This window comes from Astyanax mexicanus, chromosome 18 (assembly GCF_023375975.1).
Source record: "Astyanax mexicanus isolate ESR-SI-001 chromosome 18, AstMex3_surface, whole genome shotgun sequence".
NCBI lineage: Eukaryota > Metazoa > Chordata > Actinopteri > Characiformes > Acestrorhamphidae > Astyanax > Astyanax mexicanus.
The window spans coordinates 3835348-3855423 of record NC_064425.1 but is presented as its reverse complement, the minus strand read 5'-3'; the positions used below and the strand labels follow the sequence as shown (position 1 = coordinate 3855423).

The 20076-nt window shown below is 41.8% G+C and overlaps 1 protein-coding gene across 1 annotated transcript in view; it reads left to right on the top strand.

Moving 5' to 3' along the window:
* ubash3bb (ubiquitin associated and SH3 domain containing Bb) overlaps window positions 1–20076 on the top strand; it is a 62355-nt gene that overhangs the window by 26352 nt on the left and 15927 nt on the right. Inside the window, exons 2-5 of the mRNA XM_022674940.2 lie at window positions 9298–9351; window positions 12189–12375; window positions 13758–13956; window positions 18922–19091. Of these exons, the coding sequence (XP_022530661.2) occupies window positions 9298–9351; window positions 12189–12375; window positions 13758–13956; window positions 18922–19091 (610 nt within the window). The remainder of the gene's footprint in view (window positions 1–9297; window positions 9352–12188; window positions 12376–13757; window positions 13957–18921; window positions 19092–20076) is intronic.

Genomic DNA, 20076 nt, shown 5'->3' with positions numbered 1-20076 from the left:
TGCCACGGCTCCAGCTCCTGCACCTGCTCCCGCGGCTCCGGCCGCCTCTGACCCTGTGCCCGCGGCTCCGGCCGCCTCTGACCCTGTGCCCGCGGCTCCGGCCGCCTCTGACCCTGTGCCCGCGGCTCCGGCCGCCTCTGACCCTGTGCCCGCGGCTCCGGCCGCCTCTGACCCTGTGCCCGCGGCTCCGGCCGCCTCTGACCCTGTGCCCGCGGCTCCGGCCGCCTCTGACCCTGTGCCCACTCCCAGAACTTTGTATGCCCCCCGGCCTATCCCCAGGCCTGCTCCCAGGTCACGGGCTCCTAGGCCCGCCCCAAGGCCCCCGGACCTCTGCCCAAGAACTGTGCCCAGGCTGGCCCCTCTAACTACCCCACAGACTTTAGCCAGTCCTGGGCATCCCCAAGTTTTGTTTGTTCCCGTGTCTCTCCCTGTCCTGGTCCCCGTGTCTGTGTTTGTTCCCGTTCCTGTCCCCGGTGGTTTTCCTGTTCCCGTCCCTGTCACTGTGTTTGTGTCCGTCCCTGTCCAGGTATTTGTTCCAGTTCCCCGGTCCAGTTTTGTCCAGCCCCCTGTCCAGTCTCAGCCCCGTGTCCAGCCTCCTGTCCAGCCCTGTGTCCTGTCCCCTGTCCAGTCTCAGTCTCCGTTCCCTGTCCAGTCTCCGTCTCCTGTTCGGTCCCCTGTCCAGTCTCTGTTTCCGTCCACAGTCCAGTCCCTACCCTCTGTCCAGTCTAAGCCCCTAGCCCAGTCTATGTTCTCCTCCACAGTCCAGTCTCTGTCCCAGTCTAATGTCCAGTCCTCTGTCCAGTCTCCGTTCGTGTCCCCTGTCCAGTCCCTGTTCCCTCTCTCTCGGCGCCTCTGGTAGTGGCGCCGTTGAGGGGGGGTAATGTTACAGTTTAGCCCATGTCTGTCTCCCTCATTTGGTCTCTTGTGCTCCTGCCCCTCTGTTTACCTGTCATGTGTTCCCTGACATGTGCTTGTGTTGTGTTTTTGTACCTGTTTCCGCCCTAGCCCCGCCCTAGTCCCGCCCTAACTATTAGTGTTCTCACCTGTGTCTTGTTTGTAACCCTGCCCCCTCGTCATCCTAGCCCAGGTGTTTCTCACTCTCCTCCTGTATATAAGCCCCTCTGTTTGTACGTGCTGTGTCGAGTCTTTTGTATTTTGTATCCTGTATTTTGTATCCTATATCCTATATCCTTAGTCTGTATGTATCCTTGCTGCCCGTATGTTTCCTAGTCCTAGTTTCTTAGTCTGTGTTTCTTAGTTTGTTATTATCCAAGTCTTGTTTTGCGTAACCCGTGTTTTGTTTGTTTTGATTTAAGTTATCTTGTTTATTTATAATAAATATCTTTGCACTTACGTCCTCCTCCTCCATCCCTCCGTCTCCCAATGTGACAGCATAAAGTTATCCAAAAGCAGTGTGTAAGACTGGTGGAGGAAGAGAACATGATGCCAAGATGCACGAAAAAAACTGTGATTAAAAAACAGGGTTATTCCACCCAATTTTCATTTCTGAACTCTTAAAACTTTATGAATATGAACTGGTTTTCTTTGCATTATTTGAGGTCTGAAAGTTCTGCATCTTTTTTCTTATTTCAGCCATTTCTCATTTTCTGTAAATAAATGCTCTAAATGACAATATTTTTATTTAGAATTTGGGAGAAATGTTGTCTGTAGTTTATAGAATAAAACAACAATGTTTTTTTTACTCAAACATAAACCTATAAATAGCAAAATCAGAGAAACTGATTCAGAAACTGAAGTGGATTCTTAATTTTTTTGCAGAGCTGTATATATATATTTTTGTTTTTGTTGCCCGTAATGCATTCAAATACAATAAATACACATTGAGAGCCCCTGTGGTAGATTAACTGATCTCCAAAAAGCATGAAGCTCATAGTGAAACATCTTTTTTTAGCATTTTTAGTGAAATATTTTTGAAGCTGGCATCAAAAGGCTTGCCTTTACCAGATGTAATACTTTCCACAGGATTATTAAATATTGATCATTCAGGCTGCCCCAACGTTTGCTTTAGAATATTAATCCTGCTGTTTTGAAATATGTAAAAGATATACAAAAAATATAAAAAAGAATCTTGCTAAAATATTTTTAAAAATGTTTTAATTTTTACACTTTTGGGAAATCGGCAATCATCTTTTCTCACCTCAAAGCAGCATTATGGTGAATTTGTGCCATATTATAGCACCTTTAAACCATTGGGATGCTCCACTGACTGTAATAGCGAGGATAGCCACTATTAACGACCATTCCTAAAAATGCAGTGATGATACTGCAATAATATCGTTGCTGTCTCATGAAAAACATGTGTTCCCAAAACGGCAACTTTACAGGAGAGAGATAAAACCTTCTTTTTTTTTTATAATTTTATTTCCAATTTTTCCCATTTTCTCCCCAATTCACACAGCCAATTACTCAACCCACTCATTAGGACTCCCCCTATTACTAGTAATGCCCCAACACACCAGGAGGGTGAAGACTAACACATGCTTCCTCTGATACATGTGAAGTCAGCCACCGCTTTTTTTCGAGCTGCTGCTGATGCAGCATTGCTGAGTTGCATCACAGCGCACTTGGAGGAAAGCGCAGCGACTCGGTTCTGATACATCAGCTCACAGATGCCCTGTGTTGCGGACCCCGAGGAGTGATGTGGGGAGAGAGCGCCATCTACCCACCCGGAGGGAGCAGGGCGCCGGCAGCTTGATGGCAAAGCTGCATGAGCGGTGGTTCAAACCTGCGACCTCCCGCTCATAGTGGCAGCGCTTTAGACCGCTGGCCCACCTTCTTAACTTGCAGTGTAGGACAATATTTTTATTGTTTATTTCAGGTCATTTTGGAAAATTTCTATTGGTCAAGAAATTTTGATACAGTGTAAAAGAGAGTTTGTGTGTTTAAAACATGTAGTAATCAAAAAATCGACAAAAATGGACATATTTGTTTTTTATTGGACAGCAACAATATACAGTATTGTGCAGCCCTAGTTTTCCTAGTTTTAAAACACTTGTGTTGATGTGAAATGCAGAATTGTTGTGCAAACGGACATCATGGGACGTTATTTACCATTACATTTTTATACATTTATTGAACTATAGATTATATATATTTTTTAAAAGGTAGAATTTTACAGTTAACCCTTTGAACTCTAGGCTGTTTTGGTGTGTTTTTTATTTGTCATTTTTGTCAGTTCCTCTTTCAGGTCTTATAACACAGTAATTATATCAGACAGACACATGCCCTGATCTCTTTTACTCCAGAAGACATACGGCTGCTCAAAAATATCATCATTTAAAATGTAAAAGGAAGCAGAATTGTTATATTTTCCTGGAACTGATCATGTTTTGGTCAAAATTTTACCATTTTTACTTATTTATGAATGTATAGACTTTAAATATATTCACACCTAAGATTCTTTCATCTTTTAAAAAATGGTTAGACTAGAGTGTTTATGAGATAAGAAAGCATAAGAATATTGATAATAGTTCATTACATGGTTTATTAATTATTACTTTGATAAAATGCATGGAGAAACAGCATCAGGCAGATTTATTATTCTTGATAATCAATAATCACACCTCTAGGATACATGTAGATACTAAAAACCTGACACTCAGAGCAGCCTATGCCTTTCAGGATTTTGATCAGGAAACACAAAGAAAACTACAATATGTACAAAAATGTAAACTTTTTTTTTAGTCTAAACAAATAAAATTTTAGTTTAGTGCAAAATAACTACTATGTGCAAGTAAAATAAAAACTATATAAAGTAGTGCGCACACCATACCTAGCTTTAGTTTGAGTAAAGCAGGTAGTTTCACACTGTTTTTTCTGTGGACACTTTTGAGTCTTTATTTACTGATATTATTTGGTTTGAAACATCATATAAATATGTTTGAAGCACTAAAGGTAAATAATATTGGTTGGGGAAGGAGATTTTTCACTTTTTTTAGGTGTTTTTCTCAATGGGTTTCTTGTAGATTTAGCTTTACCGCACTGGGATATGATCACTGTTTTTACAAAGAGTAAGCTCCGCCCTTTCTGATCATATATGGATTATGTTTATGTATAAAGGGATTCCTGAGTAATTAAGCTGAGAACACAAGGTGAGATTTTGGATGGAAAATCCATACGTAGGGATCTAAGGGTTAAACTAAATCTCTTAAACATGTCTTAGCTGAGTGCGAGTGAAGCTCAGAAATGATCAGAAATGTTTGTCTGCTGAGGCCACAGACATGATCCACTTTCTCATGACTCTAATCATTCCTCACTAATTATCTTATTATAGCACGTGCACCAGGCCAGAGGGCACGAACCGGCCCAACTCAATAACATCCACCACCAGGGGCAAAGTCCTTCAAGCAGCAGCACTGGAGCACTGATTAAGGAGGGCTAACGCTAATTAAGGAGCAGGTGATTAAGGCTGAGGATGCTGTTTAGATGAAAGCACAGAGAGGTTTGGAAGTCTCTGTTGACTGAGGTTTTCCTGGTGCGTGGCAGCGATCTGCTTTTTTTAAGCTGTGATCTCTCCCTTACTCTAAACAAGCTCCTCGGGGACGGCAGGCAGCTCAGGCAGATGGAGGAGAGGCGGGAGAGGAACGCACACTAAGCTTCTGTGTTGTGTTTTTTGCCTGGAACGTGCAGCTCATGCTATCTGTGGTGTGTGGTGGAGCTCACAAATTTAGCTTGTGGCCTGATAAGCTTTAGTTAAACTCTACAAGTGGTAGGATACCAGAAGATGTGTTTTAATGATAGATAGATAGATAGATAGATAGACAGACAGACAGACAGATACTTTATTTATCCCGAAGGAAATTTAGGCATCCAGCAGCAACAACACAATACAATAAGAAACATATTCAGACAAATCAAAACACAGAAGAATAGAAAATATATAAGGCTATTAAAACCTGACTATACAAGATAAGTATCTATTTGTAAACGGAGCAGTGCAGTAGATGTTGCTAATGGTCATTAAATAATTAAATAATTAACAGAGTAAAGTGCAATGTGCAATGACATTGATTACGAAAGTGACTGATGTGACATAGAAATATAATATAAATATGCTTACGTTAGAAGACAGTTCTAAAGAGAGAATGTGAAAATGTGAATACCCAATCATGAGTAAAGTGTACTTGAATGTAAGTGAGGTTGGAGAAGTGTTAATATAAATAATTAAGTGGTTGAATAATGTCCATGTGGTGTGACTGGGTTAAAATCAGTCGGCAGCAGCATCCCGTCCCCGATGGGAGGAGTTAAAGAGTCTGATGGCTCTGGGGATGAAGGATCTTCTGAGTCTGTCTGTTGTGATGATTTAATGATCTGCTTTTCTCAGGATTGCATGAGTAGAGTCACTAAATTTACATCTACACTTCAATTAGCCATAATATTAGATTCACTGACAGATAAATAGTAAATAACATTGGTCCTCTTGTGTAACCAGATAGAGGGATTTTACAATTGCATTGTGTTGTTTGGAGTTTAGAGGTGTTTAGTTTGGTCCAAACCAAAATTGCAGGTGTGAAATGTGCCACAAACCACGGTTCAGTCCAAAATCTCACTTCCCTTTCCATGCACACGCAACCTCGTTCGTGCATAGGGGCGCTGCACTAGAGGGGGCGCCAAATCAAAGCCCCAAATAAATTTCCTCTCCGGAGAAACAGCCAATCAGCTTGGTGGTTTGTGGAGCATGGTGGGAAAGTAATGAGGTGCTGACGATTTTAAAACATATCTCTCCCCCGGGGGCGTAGATACTACGTTTGCATACACCCCACAAAGTATGAAGTTGCACCCCTGGCCATGACCCATCGCTCATGAGCATAGGTGAGAGTAGGAACAAAGATAGACCGGTAGGTAGATCGAGATCGCATTGCTTTTTTTTTACTTAGCTCCCTTTTCCTCTTAAATCCACTTAAATCCAATTTGCATAATAATTTATAACACAGCATACTGATGGTTTTATGTTTCATATCAGATGAACTCTTCCTTTAAGAGAGAGAGAGAGAAAAGGAGAGAGAACTCTAGGCCATGCACTGTGGAATAGTGTGTTATTTTTTTATGCCTTAGCTTTCGCTTCGGCTTTCGCTTCAGAGTCAGCATTGTAATGTGAGTTATGTAAGCTCCCTCTAACACCAGCGGGTTCTGAAAGACTGGACGCTGAAAGATTAAAACTGTCTGTTTTATGTGTCTTAAACTGAAGTTGTATTGAATCAGATGAGAGTGACTAAGAGAGGAAGGAAGCCCCCTGTGATTCGCCTCTTTTTTTAAACCTCTCAAATAATAATAGACGATGCGAGAGAACAGTGTGATGAACTTGTCTCCCACACGGCTTAAGCGTCTCCGCGGGCTCCTGCGAAAGAGCCAGTGAGTCGTTATATCAATCATGCGGCCTTCTCTGTCAAACACTCTCCGTTTTGTCAGCGGCCAGCAGTAAGTCTCCGTGCATCAGCGCCAATAAGTCATTTCTTTGATTTTTGAGGTGCATCATGGAACACACAGTATCACTTCTTGGCTCTGTAGCTTCATGTCCGCCCACTCGCTTTTAGTCAGCTCGAGCAGGAACCCTCCCATGATAAGACATGTGCAACCTAAAACTGTTACAGTAGAGCCAAGAAACATCACTCTGCACTTCAGCCAGGCCTGAGAAATACACAGTAATGCACTTACTGATAGAGTAGAAGTCCAGGTATTGTTTTTTTATATATTTAATGGAGTTAAGGGCAAAACAGGGCAAACTTTAAAGGACATGCACGCACTCCTGCATCTGTTTATCTGTCTGTCTATCTACAGGGGTTGGACACTGATGGTGAAACTGAAACACCGGCCATCATTTTAGTGTGGGATTTTAGGTTTCATGGCTAAATTGGAGCAGCCTGGTGGCCGATCTTCATTAATCATTAATTGCACATTGCACCAGTAAGAGCAGAGTGTGAAGGTTCAATTAGCAGGGTAAGAGCACAGTTCTGCTCTGAATATTGCAATGCACACAACATTATGGGAGACATCCCAGAGTTCAAAAGAGGACAAATTGTTGGTGCACGTTTTGCTGGAGCATCTGTGACCAAGACATCTGTGACCAAGTCTTTGTGATGCATCAAGAGCCACGGTATCCAGGGTAATGTCAGCATACCACCAAGAAGGATCAACCACATCCAACAGGATTAACTGTGGACGCTGTAAGAGGAAGCTGTCTGAAAGGGATATTCGGGTGCTAACCCGGATTGTATCGAAAAAACATAAAACCACGGCTGATCAAATCACGCAGAATTCAGTGTGCACCTCAACTCTCCTGTTTCCACCAGAACTGTCCGTCACCACAATCAATTATTGTGGTCTAAAACCAGGTGTTTCAGTTTCATTGTCCAACCTCTGTATCTATATACACAGTAGGGGTGTGCCATATCGTATCGTACGCAATAATATCGCCAACATTTTTAAATATTGTAAACCCTGAAATATGGTGCCATATCACCCACCCCTAATTATCTCATCAGGGAACTACTTTTTTTTTTTTTTACTGTTTTTAGCAAAAACAAAAAATAAAAAAATCACACTGTTCTCATTTCCCATTATATATCTATTAGAGACAGATTATATCTGTCCAGTATCATTTATTTTACTTTAATCCTGGATATATGGAGATATTTGGAGTGCATTATTATTAGCATCATGATATTCTGGATCATTGACTTATGTTACAAATCTGATAAAATTCTTGTATTTTTTTAATATCTCAGGTAGGGGTGTACCATATCATATCGTATATCATATTGTAATAATAAAAAAAATTGTAAAAAAAGTATTGTTATCGTAAAAAAAACATGAAATATCGTGATATTACATGGTCAGGATCTCACAAGACCACCACAGAGATACAGCAGTGCTGCTGGAGTTTTTAAACACTGTGTTTAATCACTCATTGTCCTCCACTCTGACACTCCTCACTAGCTGCTGCACATGGTGAGCAAAGGCTAGCACGTCTGGTCTGATCTCATAGTAGAGCTAATGTAATACAACGTCTTGCAAAGGTTAATACTGGCTTGGGCTTGATGGGTCAATAGTTTTTTACTCTAATTGTAGGAAAAAATAAAAAAGCAGGATATAAGAGTGTGTATTTCTTACTGTAAGAGTAAACTTTATGACCGTAGATGGAAGTTGGCTTGATGCTCATCACATTGAATAAGATAATACATTTGAAACTACATATTTCTTCATTTTTAGCGCAATATAAATAAGTTTTTCATATCCTGCAGTAGTGAAAACAGTGTGGTGTGATATATGAGTATGACGTGTTACAGTACTGAGAAGGGATCCCTTGTAAACGAGAAGTGTATTAAGTATATTTTTAAAAGTATACTTAACACGGAAAAGTACATACTTTTTAAAATTAAAACACATACTTAAATACTAAATACTAAATATACTGTTTTGGAACAACTTATGGCAACTTAAGCATATTTCAGTTTTAATTAAGCTAAATTTAAACACAACATGAAAGCATTAAATTGTGGACATAAGTAGATTTAAATACGTGTTTTTAAACTTAATTTTTAATACACTTGAAGTATATTGTAAATATAGTGTAAGTATAGTGTTCATACACCTTAATGCTAATGAAAAAAAACTACACTAAAGTGCACTTTAATCAGTATGTAATGCCACTACACATATTTTCTATCGTATAATTTAAATAACGTATAATTTAAATAAAATACATTGTATGGAAATACAGAGAAAGTATATTTAATGTGTATTTTCATAAGGTAAATTAAATTGAAAATGGACTTTTAGTATTATTTACCTAATCTTAACATATTTTGGTACCACTTTAAAATAAGACTACCTTTATAAAGGGTTTATAAATAGTTTACAATTAGTTTATTAATGGTTAATAATTAGGTTGTAAATTCCTTAAAAATCATTAATAATCAGTTATAACACATACGTAGAAATAGGCAATAATATAGATGGCTGTGGGTTCACTATTTGACAAACAACAGGTCATTGTTGCCTCTCTATGTATGTGTTATAACTGATTATTAATTATTTTTAAGGCATTTACAACTTAAATAGTAACCATTAATAAACTAATTGTAAACCATTTATAAACCCTTTATAAAGGTAGTCTTATTTTAAAGTGGTACCCCCATATTTTAAATGTAATCTAGTTTCTATTGTATTACACAGGGTAATGAGTGTGGGGCTAAAAGCGATTGGGAACTTTCTAAAATAAAATTGAAAAAATAGAGTAATACATTTATTAATGTGTATTTTGTGTTTGTATTTCAGGTTAAAGGCGCTGGTTTCTACAGGAGGCAGGAGTGTGCAGCTGGCATGTGACTGGTGAGACTCCCTTTATGTTTAATCAATACACACTCACTTCCTTCACAACACAGTTCCCTTCCTGCGGTGCTCTGCTGCCTCCCACTGGCTGTAATGTGTGTAATATCACATGTCAGACTGTGGACCTGGAGGACCACAGCACTGCTGAGCTTCTTTAAATGCTTTACCTTTTAAACCACAGTCTTAATGTTCCGTTATTAATCATACATTAATAATGGCATGTAGTGGCATTTTTCTTCCCATTTGGGAAGGTTAACACACTAAAATCCATTAATTACGATGCTTTAACATGTAAAACTGTTGTCAAATTGATATGTGATTCAAAATAAAGAAAAAATACAAAAATGAATAAATAAACTGCAGGATGCTGCAGACACAGGACTGTAGAGGTATTAAGGCACATAGTGAAGTAGGGCTTTCACTCAGGCTATGCCATAGACCAGGGGTGTCCAAACTTTTTTTGTTGGGGGCCAGAAGGAGAAATATATTTGAAGTCACGGGCCACACTCTGTAATAAAACAAATAATGAAATATACCACTTTAAATAATACATTTTTCCTGATTACTTTCATTTACACACCATTTTACGTGACTTACTATTTTTATCTTTGACAGTTTTGTGTAAACTAAGATTTTTCAAATTGATGTTTAATTTCATGATGTCTCTTAATATTAAACTCCTTTATTACGGCAACTATGCGCACCCTCTCTGCTTTTAGACTCTTTGGCCCGTTTTTCTGCGCTTGAAATGCGCACCCTCTCCGCTTTTAGACTCTTTGGCCCGTTTTTCTGCGCTAGAAATGCGCACTCTATCCGCTTTTAGACTCTTTTGCCCCGTTTTTCTGCGCTAGAAATGCGCACCCTCTCCGCTTTTAGACTCTTTGGCCCGTTTTTCTGCGCTAGAGATGCGCACTCTATCCGCTTTTAGACTCTTTTGCCCCGTTTTTCTGCGCTAGAAATGCGCACTCTATCCGCTTTTAGACTCTTTTGCCCCGTTTTTCTGCGCTAGAAATGCGCACTCTCTCCGCTTTTAGACTCTTTTGCCCCGTTTTTCTGCGCTAGAAATGCGCACTCTCTCCGCTTTTAGACTCTTTTGCCCCGTTTTTCTGCGCTAGAAATGCGCACTCTCTCCGCTTTTAGACTCTTTGGCCCGATTTTCTGCGCTAGAAATGCGCACCCTCTCCGCTTTTAGACTCTTTGGCTCGTTTCTGACACCTAGCGTTCAAACTTCGAATCTCATATTATAAAAACCTGCTTAACAGCGGACCAACTTTCATTCTATTTCTAAAATACCTCGCGGGCCGCTCCAAAAAAGAAAACGGGCCGCAAATAGCCCGCGGGCCGTAGTTTGGACACCCCGCCATAGACAATGTGTTAACTCGTCTGCATTGACAAGAAGTGTAAAACAGCCTTAAGTATGTCTGTATTCCTGTCAAATTACTTGTAGGCACTACTTGAGATTTTAGTTGGATTATTTTACATGTATATATAAATAATTTAGCTGATGTTGTTATCCAGAGTGACTTACAAGGTTATTTCTATTGTCACAGAGGTGGGCCAATGTAGTGTTAGGAGTCTTGCCCATAGACTCTTATTCACAGCAAAAAGGCAAGTGTTAAATTTACTCCCAAAGAGTTGATTTTAACTCTTTTTCAGGGTTTATATAGCACATACCACACTCTTTGGAGTTAAATCAACACTTTCAAAATAGTTAAACATTTAACACCTTTGCCAGAGTTACTTTTTAACTCACATTGGTATTTCTTTAGCTTCCTAAATTGTTACACTAAAACTGAAAAGAGTTTAAAAAGCGTGTAATTTTCCATTGTATTTCTTAGTGCATTACCAACACTTTATCACAATTTACTTTACAAAGGATGGTAACTTGCTCTTATAGCCTACAATATACTGGCTAGACAAACAACCATTAAACAAAATATAACACAACACCCAATGGAAGGTAGCCCTGGTGGGCAAGATTTCACACTGATGGTAAGTTAGGATCTGGGGACACACCCATTATGCAAATAACGTGTTTAACTGGGCGGAGTTTAATTAAATCTCAGTGGAGTTGACCAGTATTTTATGGGTTTAGTGGGATTAACACTGAAATATTCAACTCTGTCAAATAACTCAACACTGAACACCATTTAAATCTGAATTAGTTAAAATGACACTTTGAGAGTGAAAATCAACTCTCAGCTGTTTAACTCTGAAATTTCAACTCCTGTTTTTGCTGTGTTGGTGTAGAGTCCAAAAACATGGAGATCAGATAAATTGGATACTCTAAATTTTTTCCCAGAAAAATTTTATACTGTAAATTAATCTTTTGTGTATGTGTGTAAATGTAGGTATGACTGTGTGCCCAGATTTTAATTGGCACTCTATCCTGGGTAAATGCTGTAGTGCCCAATGCAGTCCTCCAGGTGGACGGTTGTTTCCGGTTGAGAGTATGCTGTGCGCTATTGGCTGCCTTTTCTCACCGGTGTGTGGATGAGTGCTGAGTATAAATAAATGATTGTGTATAAAAATGACATTGGGTTTCTAAAAAGGTGCTTTATCAGTGTAACTTGGTTTATTCATAATTAGTGATTTAAAGAAGTTTGAGAATCACTGATATTAAGTGATCATTCTTTCTGGCCAATCAACACTCTGCAAGGTTTACATGTAAAGTTTAATTCCCACAAGTGTGCAGGTACAAAAAAAGCACTGGGTTTTTAGGTGTCACATTTAAAATGTTAAAGCAAATAACATAAAAGTGTTTTTGGTGCCTCTATACTGAACCGAATCAGTAACTTGTGAATAATGGAGCTGGTCTTTTGTCCTTTTCTCCTCAGGCTCTTTTCTCACGTAGATGACCCCTTCTTGGACGACCCCTTACCCAGAGAGTATGTGCTATATCTGCGCCCCAGCGGCCCCCTTCAGAACCAGCTCAACCACTTCTGGCAGCAGTCCAGGCTGACCTGCGGCAAGAACAAAGCCCACAACATATTCCCCCACATCACGCTCTGCCAGTTCTTCATGGTGAGATCAGGGGCATCTCTTTTTATGTATTTTTCACATATCATCACTGTCCAATGAAAAACCTTGTAAATCCAAGAAAAAAACTTTACAAGAGAGAGATAAAACCTTCTTAAATTCCAATTGAAGTCAACGTAAAAAGAGTTTTAGTTTTTTTTCTATTTTTCTTTTCATTAAGAAAGTTTGAAAAAATTGTTAGGGACAATTGTCAAAACTGGAGACTTGTTTTTTTATTGGAGGGAAACGATATAATTTATTTAATTGATTGAAATTAGTTTGAAGTAGTGCTACCATAATTTAATATTATTAAATACACCTTTCACTGCCTTGTCTTTACTGTTCTAAACATATTGACCAAATTGCGTAATTTACTGTGTAAATTTACAAGAACCAAGAACCAAGAAATTAGGTACCACTTTAAAATAAGACTACCTTTATGAAGGGTTATAAATGGTTTACAATAAGTTTATTAATGGTTACTAATTAGGTCGTAAATGCCTTAAAAATCATTAATAATCAGTTATAACACATAATTAGAAAGGGCAACAATGTAGATGTCTGTGGGTTCACTATTTGTCAAACAACAGGTCATTGTTGACCTTTCTACTTATGTGTTATAACTGATTATTAATGATTTTTAAGGCATTTACAACCTAATTAGTAACCATTAATAAACTAATTGTAAACCATTTATAAACCCTATATAAAGGTAGTCTTATTTTAAAGTGGTACCCCAAATTATATCACATATAATCCAAATATCCCTATTCAAAGTTTAGCTCCACCCATTCATTATGCAGTTCATGTCTATTTTACTAAGCATTATTTAATTTTGCTTTATTTTACATATTGGCAAAATACAGCTCTGGAAAAAATGAAGAGAGCACTTCAGTTTCTGAATCTGTTTCTCTGATTTTGCTATTTATAGGTTTATGTTTGAGTAAAATGAACATTGTTGTTTTATTCTATAAACTACAGACAACATTTCTCCTAAATTCCAAATAAAAATATTGTCATTTAAAGCATTTATTTATAGAACATCTATCTATCTATCTATCTATCTATCTATCTATCTATCTATCTATCTATCTATCTATCTATCTATCTATCTATCTATCTATCTATCGAAATTGTCAAATTAACGAAAAATATGCAGAGTTTTAAGAGTTCAGAAATCAATATTTGGTGGAATAACCCTGGTTTTTAATCACATTTTTCATGCATCTTGGCATCATGTTCTCCTCCACCAGTCTTACACACTGCTTATATAGTGTACTCATTATTTGTTTTAGTCCACACTGAGATCATTTATTGAGTAAAATTATTGATACGCTTGTGAGCAGTGCAGTATGTAGGTGAATCTGTTATCTTGTCTCCTGGTCCAGTGTGCAGACAGTAAGGTGGAGGCTCTGTGTGGAGCTCTGCAGTCCACAGTGAGCCAGTGGAGAGGACGCTTCCCCAGCCCCCTGCCTCTCGAGCTCTACACCTCCGCCAACTTCATCGGCCTCTTTGTGGAGGAGCAGGTGGCCGAGACGTTGAAGAAGTTCGCCTCAGACTTCGCTGCAGAAGCTGCTTCTAAAGCAGGTAGGAGGTCACAGTCAATGTGTATTTAACCTCAAACCAAGCTAAGCTGCTGTGGTTTCTCACTTTGTATGACAGCAGTAGACTCTCATGCCAAAAGTCATGGGATAGAAGTATGTGAATTGATCATGAGATGTTACCTAAGGAGATGTTGTGAGGTATTAACTTGTGATTAAGGGTAAATATTGGCCAGTGTGCTCATGTGAAGGTCACATGAATATCAGCGAGGCCTGATAGTGCCCGATCCCGACCCGAGCCTACCCATAAACTGTCATTATGAGCCCGAGCCCAATTTAAAGCTGATATTTTTTTAGTAAGTAGAGCGTTAAAACTGAGCTTTTGTAAAACGTTTTTGTGCTTTTTGAATGAGCGAAATCTGTTCAGAATGATGTTAATAAACATTGCAACAATGAAGAAGAATAGCTCCACGGTGTTACACCCTAGCCTTTGTCTGTCTTCTGTTTCTCCCTCGTTTGGTCTCTTGTGCTCCTGCCCCTCTGTTTTCCTGTCAGTGTTCCCAGCCATGTGCTATTGTTGTTTTTAGTATTTGTCTCCACCCTAGCTCCGCCCCAGCCCTGCCCTATAGTATTAGTGTTCTCACCTGTGTCCTGTTTGTAACCCCGCCCCCTCGTCTTCCAAGCCCAGGTGTTTCTCACTCTCCTCCTGTATTTAAGCCCCTTTGTTTGAATGTTCAGTGTCGAGTCTTTTGTCTTTTGTATTTTGTATCCTGTATTTTGTATCCTGTATCCGAGATCCTTAGTCTGTATGTATCCTTGCTGCCCGTATGTTTCCTAGTCTTAGTTTCTTAGTCTGTGTTTCTTAGTTTGTTATTCCAAGTCGTGTTGTTTTGCGTTACCCGCGTTTTATTTGTTTTGATTTATCTTGTTTGTTTATAATAAATATCTTTGCACTTACGTCCATCCCTCCATCCTCATTTGTAACATAAGACTCGACCTATAATGGACGTAGCAAAGTGGAATGCCACGAGGAAGGCGGACCTGGAATATCTCCGGTTCCTCGCGGAGCTAATTCGGGGGGATGAACCGCTCCCGGCGCCTCTTCTCGGGGTGGAGAGTGTCGGCCCAGCTCCAGCTAAGCTAACTAGCATGTTAGCTCCACCGCACTCTCCAGCCCGGCCGACTTCCAGCACTCCAGCTCGGCCGGCTTCCAGCTCTCCAGCGCGGCCGACTTCCAGCTCTCCAGCGCGGCCGGCTTCCAGTTCTCCAGCCCGGCCGACTTTCAGCACTCCAGCTCGGCAGGCTTCCAGCTCTCTAGCCCGGCCGGCTTCCAGCTCACCAGCCCGGCCGGCTTCAAGATCTTCGACGTGGTTTACAACCACGCCCACTGCTGAATCTGCGGCTCCAGTCCGGATCTTGGCGGCAGCCGCACTCTCAGCTCCCGCTGAAGCGACTTCTTCGCCAGCTGTGCCAGCCGCTTCCAAGCCCGCGGTGGCAGCCGCCTCCACCGCAGCAGGACCCACCGCCTCTGTATCAGCTCAAGCTCAAGCTGCACCCGCCGCGCCTGCTCAAGCTGCACCCGCCGCGCCTGCTCAAGCTGCACCCGCCGCGCCTGCTCAAGCTGCACCCGCCGCGCCTGCTCAAGCTGCACCCGCCGCGCCCTCTGCCCCAGCTCAAGCACCAGCAGCACCCGCTGCCCCAGCTCAAGCACCAGCAGCACCCGCTGCCCCAGCTCAAGCACCAGCAGCACCCGCTGCCCCAGCTCAAGCACCAGCAGCACCCGCTGCCCCAGCTCAAGCACCAGCAGCACCCGCTGCCCCAGCTCAAGCACCAGCAGCACCCGCTGCTACTGCCCCAGCTCCAGCACCAGCGGCTTCCGCTGCTACAGCACCAGCAGCTCCCGCTGCTACAGCCCCAGCAGCTCCCGCTGCTACAGCCTCAGCTCCAGCAGCTCCCGCTGCTACAGCCTCAGCTCCAGCAGCTCCCGCTGCTACAGCCTCAGCTCCAGCACCAGCAGCTCCCGCTGCTGCAGCCTCAGCTCCAGCACCAGCAGCTCCCGCTGCTACAGCCTCAGCTCCAGCACCAGCAGCTCCCGCTGCCACAGCTCCAGCACCTGCTGCCACAGCTCCAGCTCCAGCACCAGCAGCTTCCGCTGCTACAGCCCCAGCACCAGCAGCTCCCGCTGCTACAGCCCCAGCACCAGCAGCTCCCGCTGCTACAGCCCCAGCACCAGCAGCTCCCGCTGCTACAGCCTCAGCTCCAGCACCAGCAGCTCCCGCTGCTACAGCCTCAGCCCCAGCTCCTGCAGCTCCCGCTGCTCCGGCCTCAGCCCCAGCTCCTGCAGCTCCCGCTGCTCCGGCCTCAGCCCCAGCTCCTGCAGCTCCCGCTGCTCCGGCCTCAGCCCCAGCTCCTGCAGCTCCCGCTGCTCCGGCCTCAGCCCCAGCTCCTGCAGCTCCCGCTGCTCCGGCCTCAGCCCCAGCTCCTGCAGCTCCCGCTGCTCCGGCCTCAGCCCCAGCTCCTGCAGCTCCCGCTGCTCCGGCCTCAGCCCCAGCTCCTGCAGCTCCCGCTGCTCCGGCCTCAGCCCCAGCTCCTGCAGCTCCCGCTGCTCCGGCCTCAGCCTCAGCTCCTGCAGCTCCCGCTGCTCCGGCCTCAGCCTCAGCTCCAGCTCCAGCAGCTCCCGCTGCTCCCGTATCTGCTACTCGAACTTTGTATACCCCCAGGCCTGCCCCAAGGCCCCCTGTCTTTGCCCCCAGAACTGTGCCCAGGCTGGCTCCTTGGACTTCCCTACAGACTTTTACCAGTCCTGGGCACCCACCAATGTTTGTACCCCTGTCTCTCCCTATCCTGGCCCCCGTATCTGTGTCAGTTCCAGTTCCTGTCCGCGGTGGTTTTTCTGTTCCCGTCCCAGTCACTGTATTTGTTTCTGTTCCCGTCACTGTTTTGGTTCCAGTTCCCCTGTCCAGTTTTGTCCAGTCCCCGTCTTCTGTTCGGTCTGCTGCCCAGTCTCCGTCCCTGTCTAGTGTCCAGCCCCCTGTCCAGTCTCAGCCCCGTGTCCAGCCCTGTGTCCTGTCCCCTGTCCAGTCCCAGTCTCCGTTCCCTGTCCAGTCTCCGTCTCCTGTCCAGTCCCCTGTTCAGCCATGTGTCCTGTCCCCGTCCCAGTCTACATTCCAGTCTCCGTCCCATGTCAAGTTCCCTGCCCGGTCTACGTCTCCTGTCCAGTTTCCATTCCCTGTCCAGTCCTCTGTCCAGTCTCCGTTCGTGTTCCCTGTCCAGTCCTCTGTCCAGTCTCCGTTCGTGTCCCCTGTCCAGTCCCTGTTCCCTCTCTTTCGGCGCCTCTGGTAGTGGCGCCGTTGAGGGGGGGTTATGTTACACCCTAGCCTTTGTCTGTCTTCTGTTTCTCCCTCGTTTGGTCTCTTGTGCTCCTGCCCCTCTGTTTTCCTGTCAGTGTTCCCAGCCATGTGCTATTGTTGTTTTTAGTATTTGTCTCCACCCTAGCTCCGCCCCAGCCCTGCCCTATAGTATTAGTGTTCTCACCTGTGTCCTGTTTGTAACCCCGCCCCCTCGTCTTCCAAGCCCAGGTGTTTCTCACTCTCCTCCTGTATTTAAGCCCCTTTGTTTGAATGTTCAGTGTCGAGTCTTTTGTCTTTTGTATTTTGTATCCTGTATTTTGTATCCTGTATCCGAGATCCTTAGTCTGTATGTATCCTTGCTGCCCGTATGTTTCCTAGTCTTAGTTTCTTAGTCTGTGTTTCTTAGTTTGTTATTCCAAGTCGTGTTGTTTTGCGTTACCCGCGTTTTATTTGTTTTGATTTATCTTGTTTGTTTATAATAAATATCTTTGCACTTACGTCCATCCCTCCATCCTCATTTGTAACACACGGATGATTTAAAAATTTTTGAAAATTGGAATATTGATTATAGACCAGATCTTTACATCTAGTATCTGTGACCACTGACCTCACAAAAGCACATTTGTGTCAGGATGACCCAGGCAGGGAGACGAGGAGACGGACGCAAGTGCAGGTAGAAATCGTGGGTAGATTTAATAAATATATAATATAAATAACAAAGAACAAGATAAACAAATAAACAAAGAAGCAAATAAACACGGAACACAGAAATAACTCTAAACAAACGAAGAAAACAAGAGAACATAAACTAAACCAACAAGAGATAATAATAATAATAAACAAACAGGAAATATATACAAGGGAAGACAACAAGGAGCTAAACTAGACTAGAATAAATAAACTATACAGGGCAAAGGGGAGAAACAAGGGAAATAAACAGGGAACTATAGGAAAAAAGAAATAAACAAGAAGACATAAACATGGAACTAGGGCAAGAGCTAAGGCTGAAATTACAAAGAGACAAGGAGAGACAAACAACAGTAGTTAGTGCAAAGACCGACGAGGGACAAGTGGCACAGGGGATCTATTTAAAGAAACAGGAAACACACTAGAATAGGAAACACCTGGGGAAGGGGTGGAGTTACAAATGAGAAACACATGGTGGAAAACTACTGACAAGAGACACAGAGCAGCACAGGTCACATGGGGATAACACACAGGCACGAGGACAGACAGGAAACAGGGCCAGGACATGACAATTTGACACAATTCAAATTGGTAAAGTCTGTTATTAATGCCTATGATTTAAAAAAAAAAAACTCAAATATTATATGATAAAATCTTTTTAATCGGACAATATATTGTAACAGAAATAATTGTATTATTGTAATTTTATACTTTTACACAAAATCATCACAATGGCTCATTTATGGAATGGGTGCTTTTTGTTTCTTTCTAAGAAAAACAGAATGGCCAAAATTGAGGTGAGCAAAAATGATTGAGGACATATCCACATATTGTACGATAATCAATAATCAATGTAATTATTGAGGCAGGTATAGGTATGATGGTGAACTCTCCACATAAATGCAGCAGTATTATTTAGTGTAATTTAGTATTCACAACCATATAATCCAGAAACGTCTCCTTTTGTTTTATAGATGTTCATGTGGAGCCCCATAAGAAGCAGCTGCACGTGACTCTAGCCTACCACTTTCCCAGCTGTCATTTGGCTTCACTGGAAAAGCTGGCGAGAGGAATTGAGGTCAAGCTGGGCTGCGATTGGCTCGCCGTCCTTTTCTCTCGGGACATTAGATTTGCAAATCATGAGGTAAGTGTTTGATCTGAGATCTCATTACCTGGTTTCTGAATATAATAAAATGTTCCCTCCAGCAAAGCGATGAGTGTCTAGTCTGGCTGTGCTGGTTTCCCATATCAGAATTAGGTCTAGGTCAGTGACATCACAAATTAGTCCCAAACTGGTCTAATGCTGCGTTCCATTTATCTCGGAAATTGGATGTCGGAGCTGGAAATATTCAGTAAAATATAAGTGTACACAGTTTTAAAACTAAACCCTCCTGTTATGTTCATTTGTCAGGAACAGCAGTGTTGTTCCCAGGTCAGTTTGTCCTGGTGCATGTATAATGCGCTCTTTGCACAACTACTTCCGCATTCTCATCAGTGCTGCTCCAGCGTTTCCTGTTTGGATTTTCCAATACACTCGCTATGGCAGTATTTTCAGCTGGTGTTTACAAGAGCTTCTAAAAATTAACCTCAACGTCAAGGAGATCAGTAAAGTCTACCACTAGAAAGCTAGAGAAAGGCTTTAAACTATATGCATCTTCATACCTACACAACTACGAAGATTTTTTTCTTATATTTTACGTTAGCCCACACAGCTCAGCATTAGCTAGTACAGCTAACTAGCTTGCTAGGTGCATTACTGATAGTTGTTAGTTTCTTCTGTTATCATATGGAAGTCTAATAAAATGCTAGTAATAATAATAATTCTAACTATAATGATCATTATAAAAATAATTATACAAATGCTAGCTATAAGAATAATACAAATGCTAGCCATAATAATAATAATACAAATGCTAGCCATAAGAATAATACAAATGCTAGCAATAATAATAATAATAATAATAATAATAATAATAATAATAATAATAATAATAATAATAGTAGTAAAAATAATAATATCTAGCTATAATAATAATAAAAATGCTAGCTATAATAATAATAATGATAATAATAATAATATCTAGCTATAATAATAATAAAAATGCCAGCTATAATTATAATAATAATAA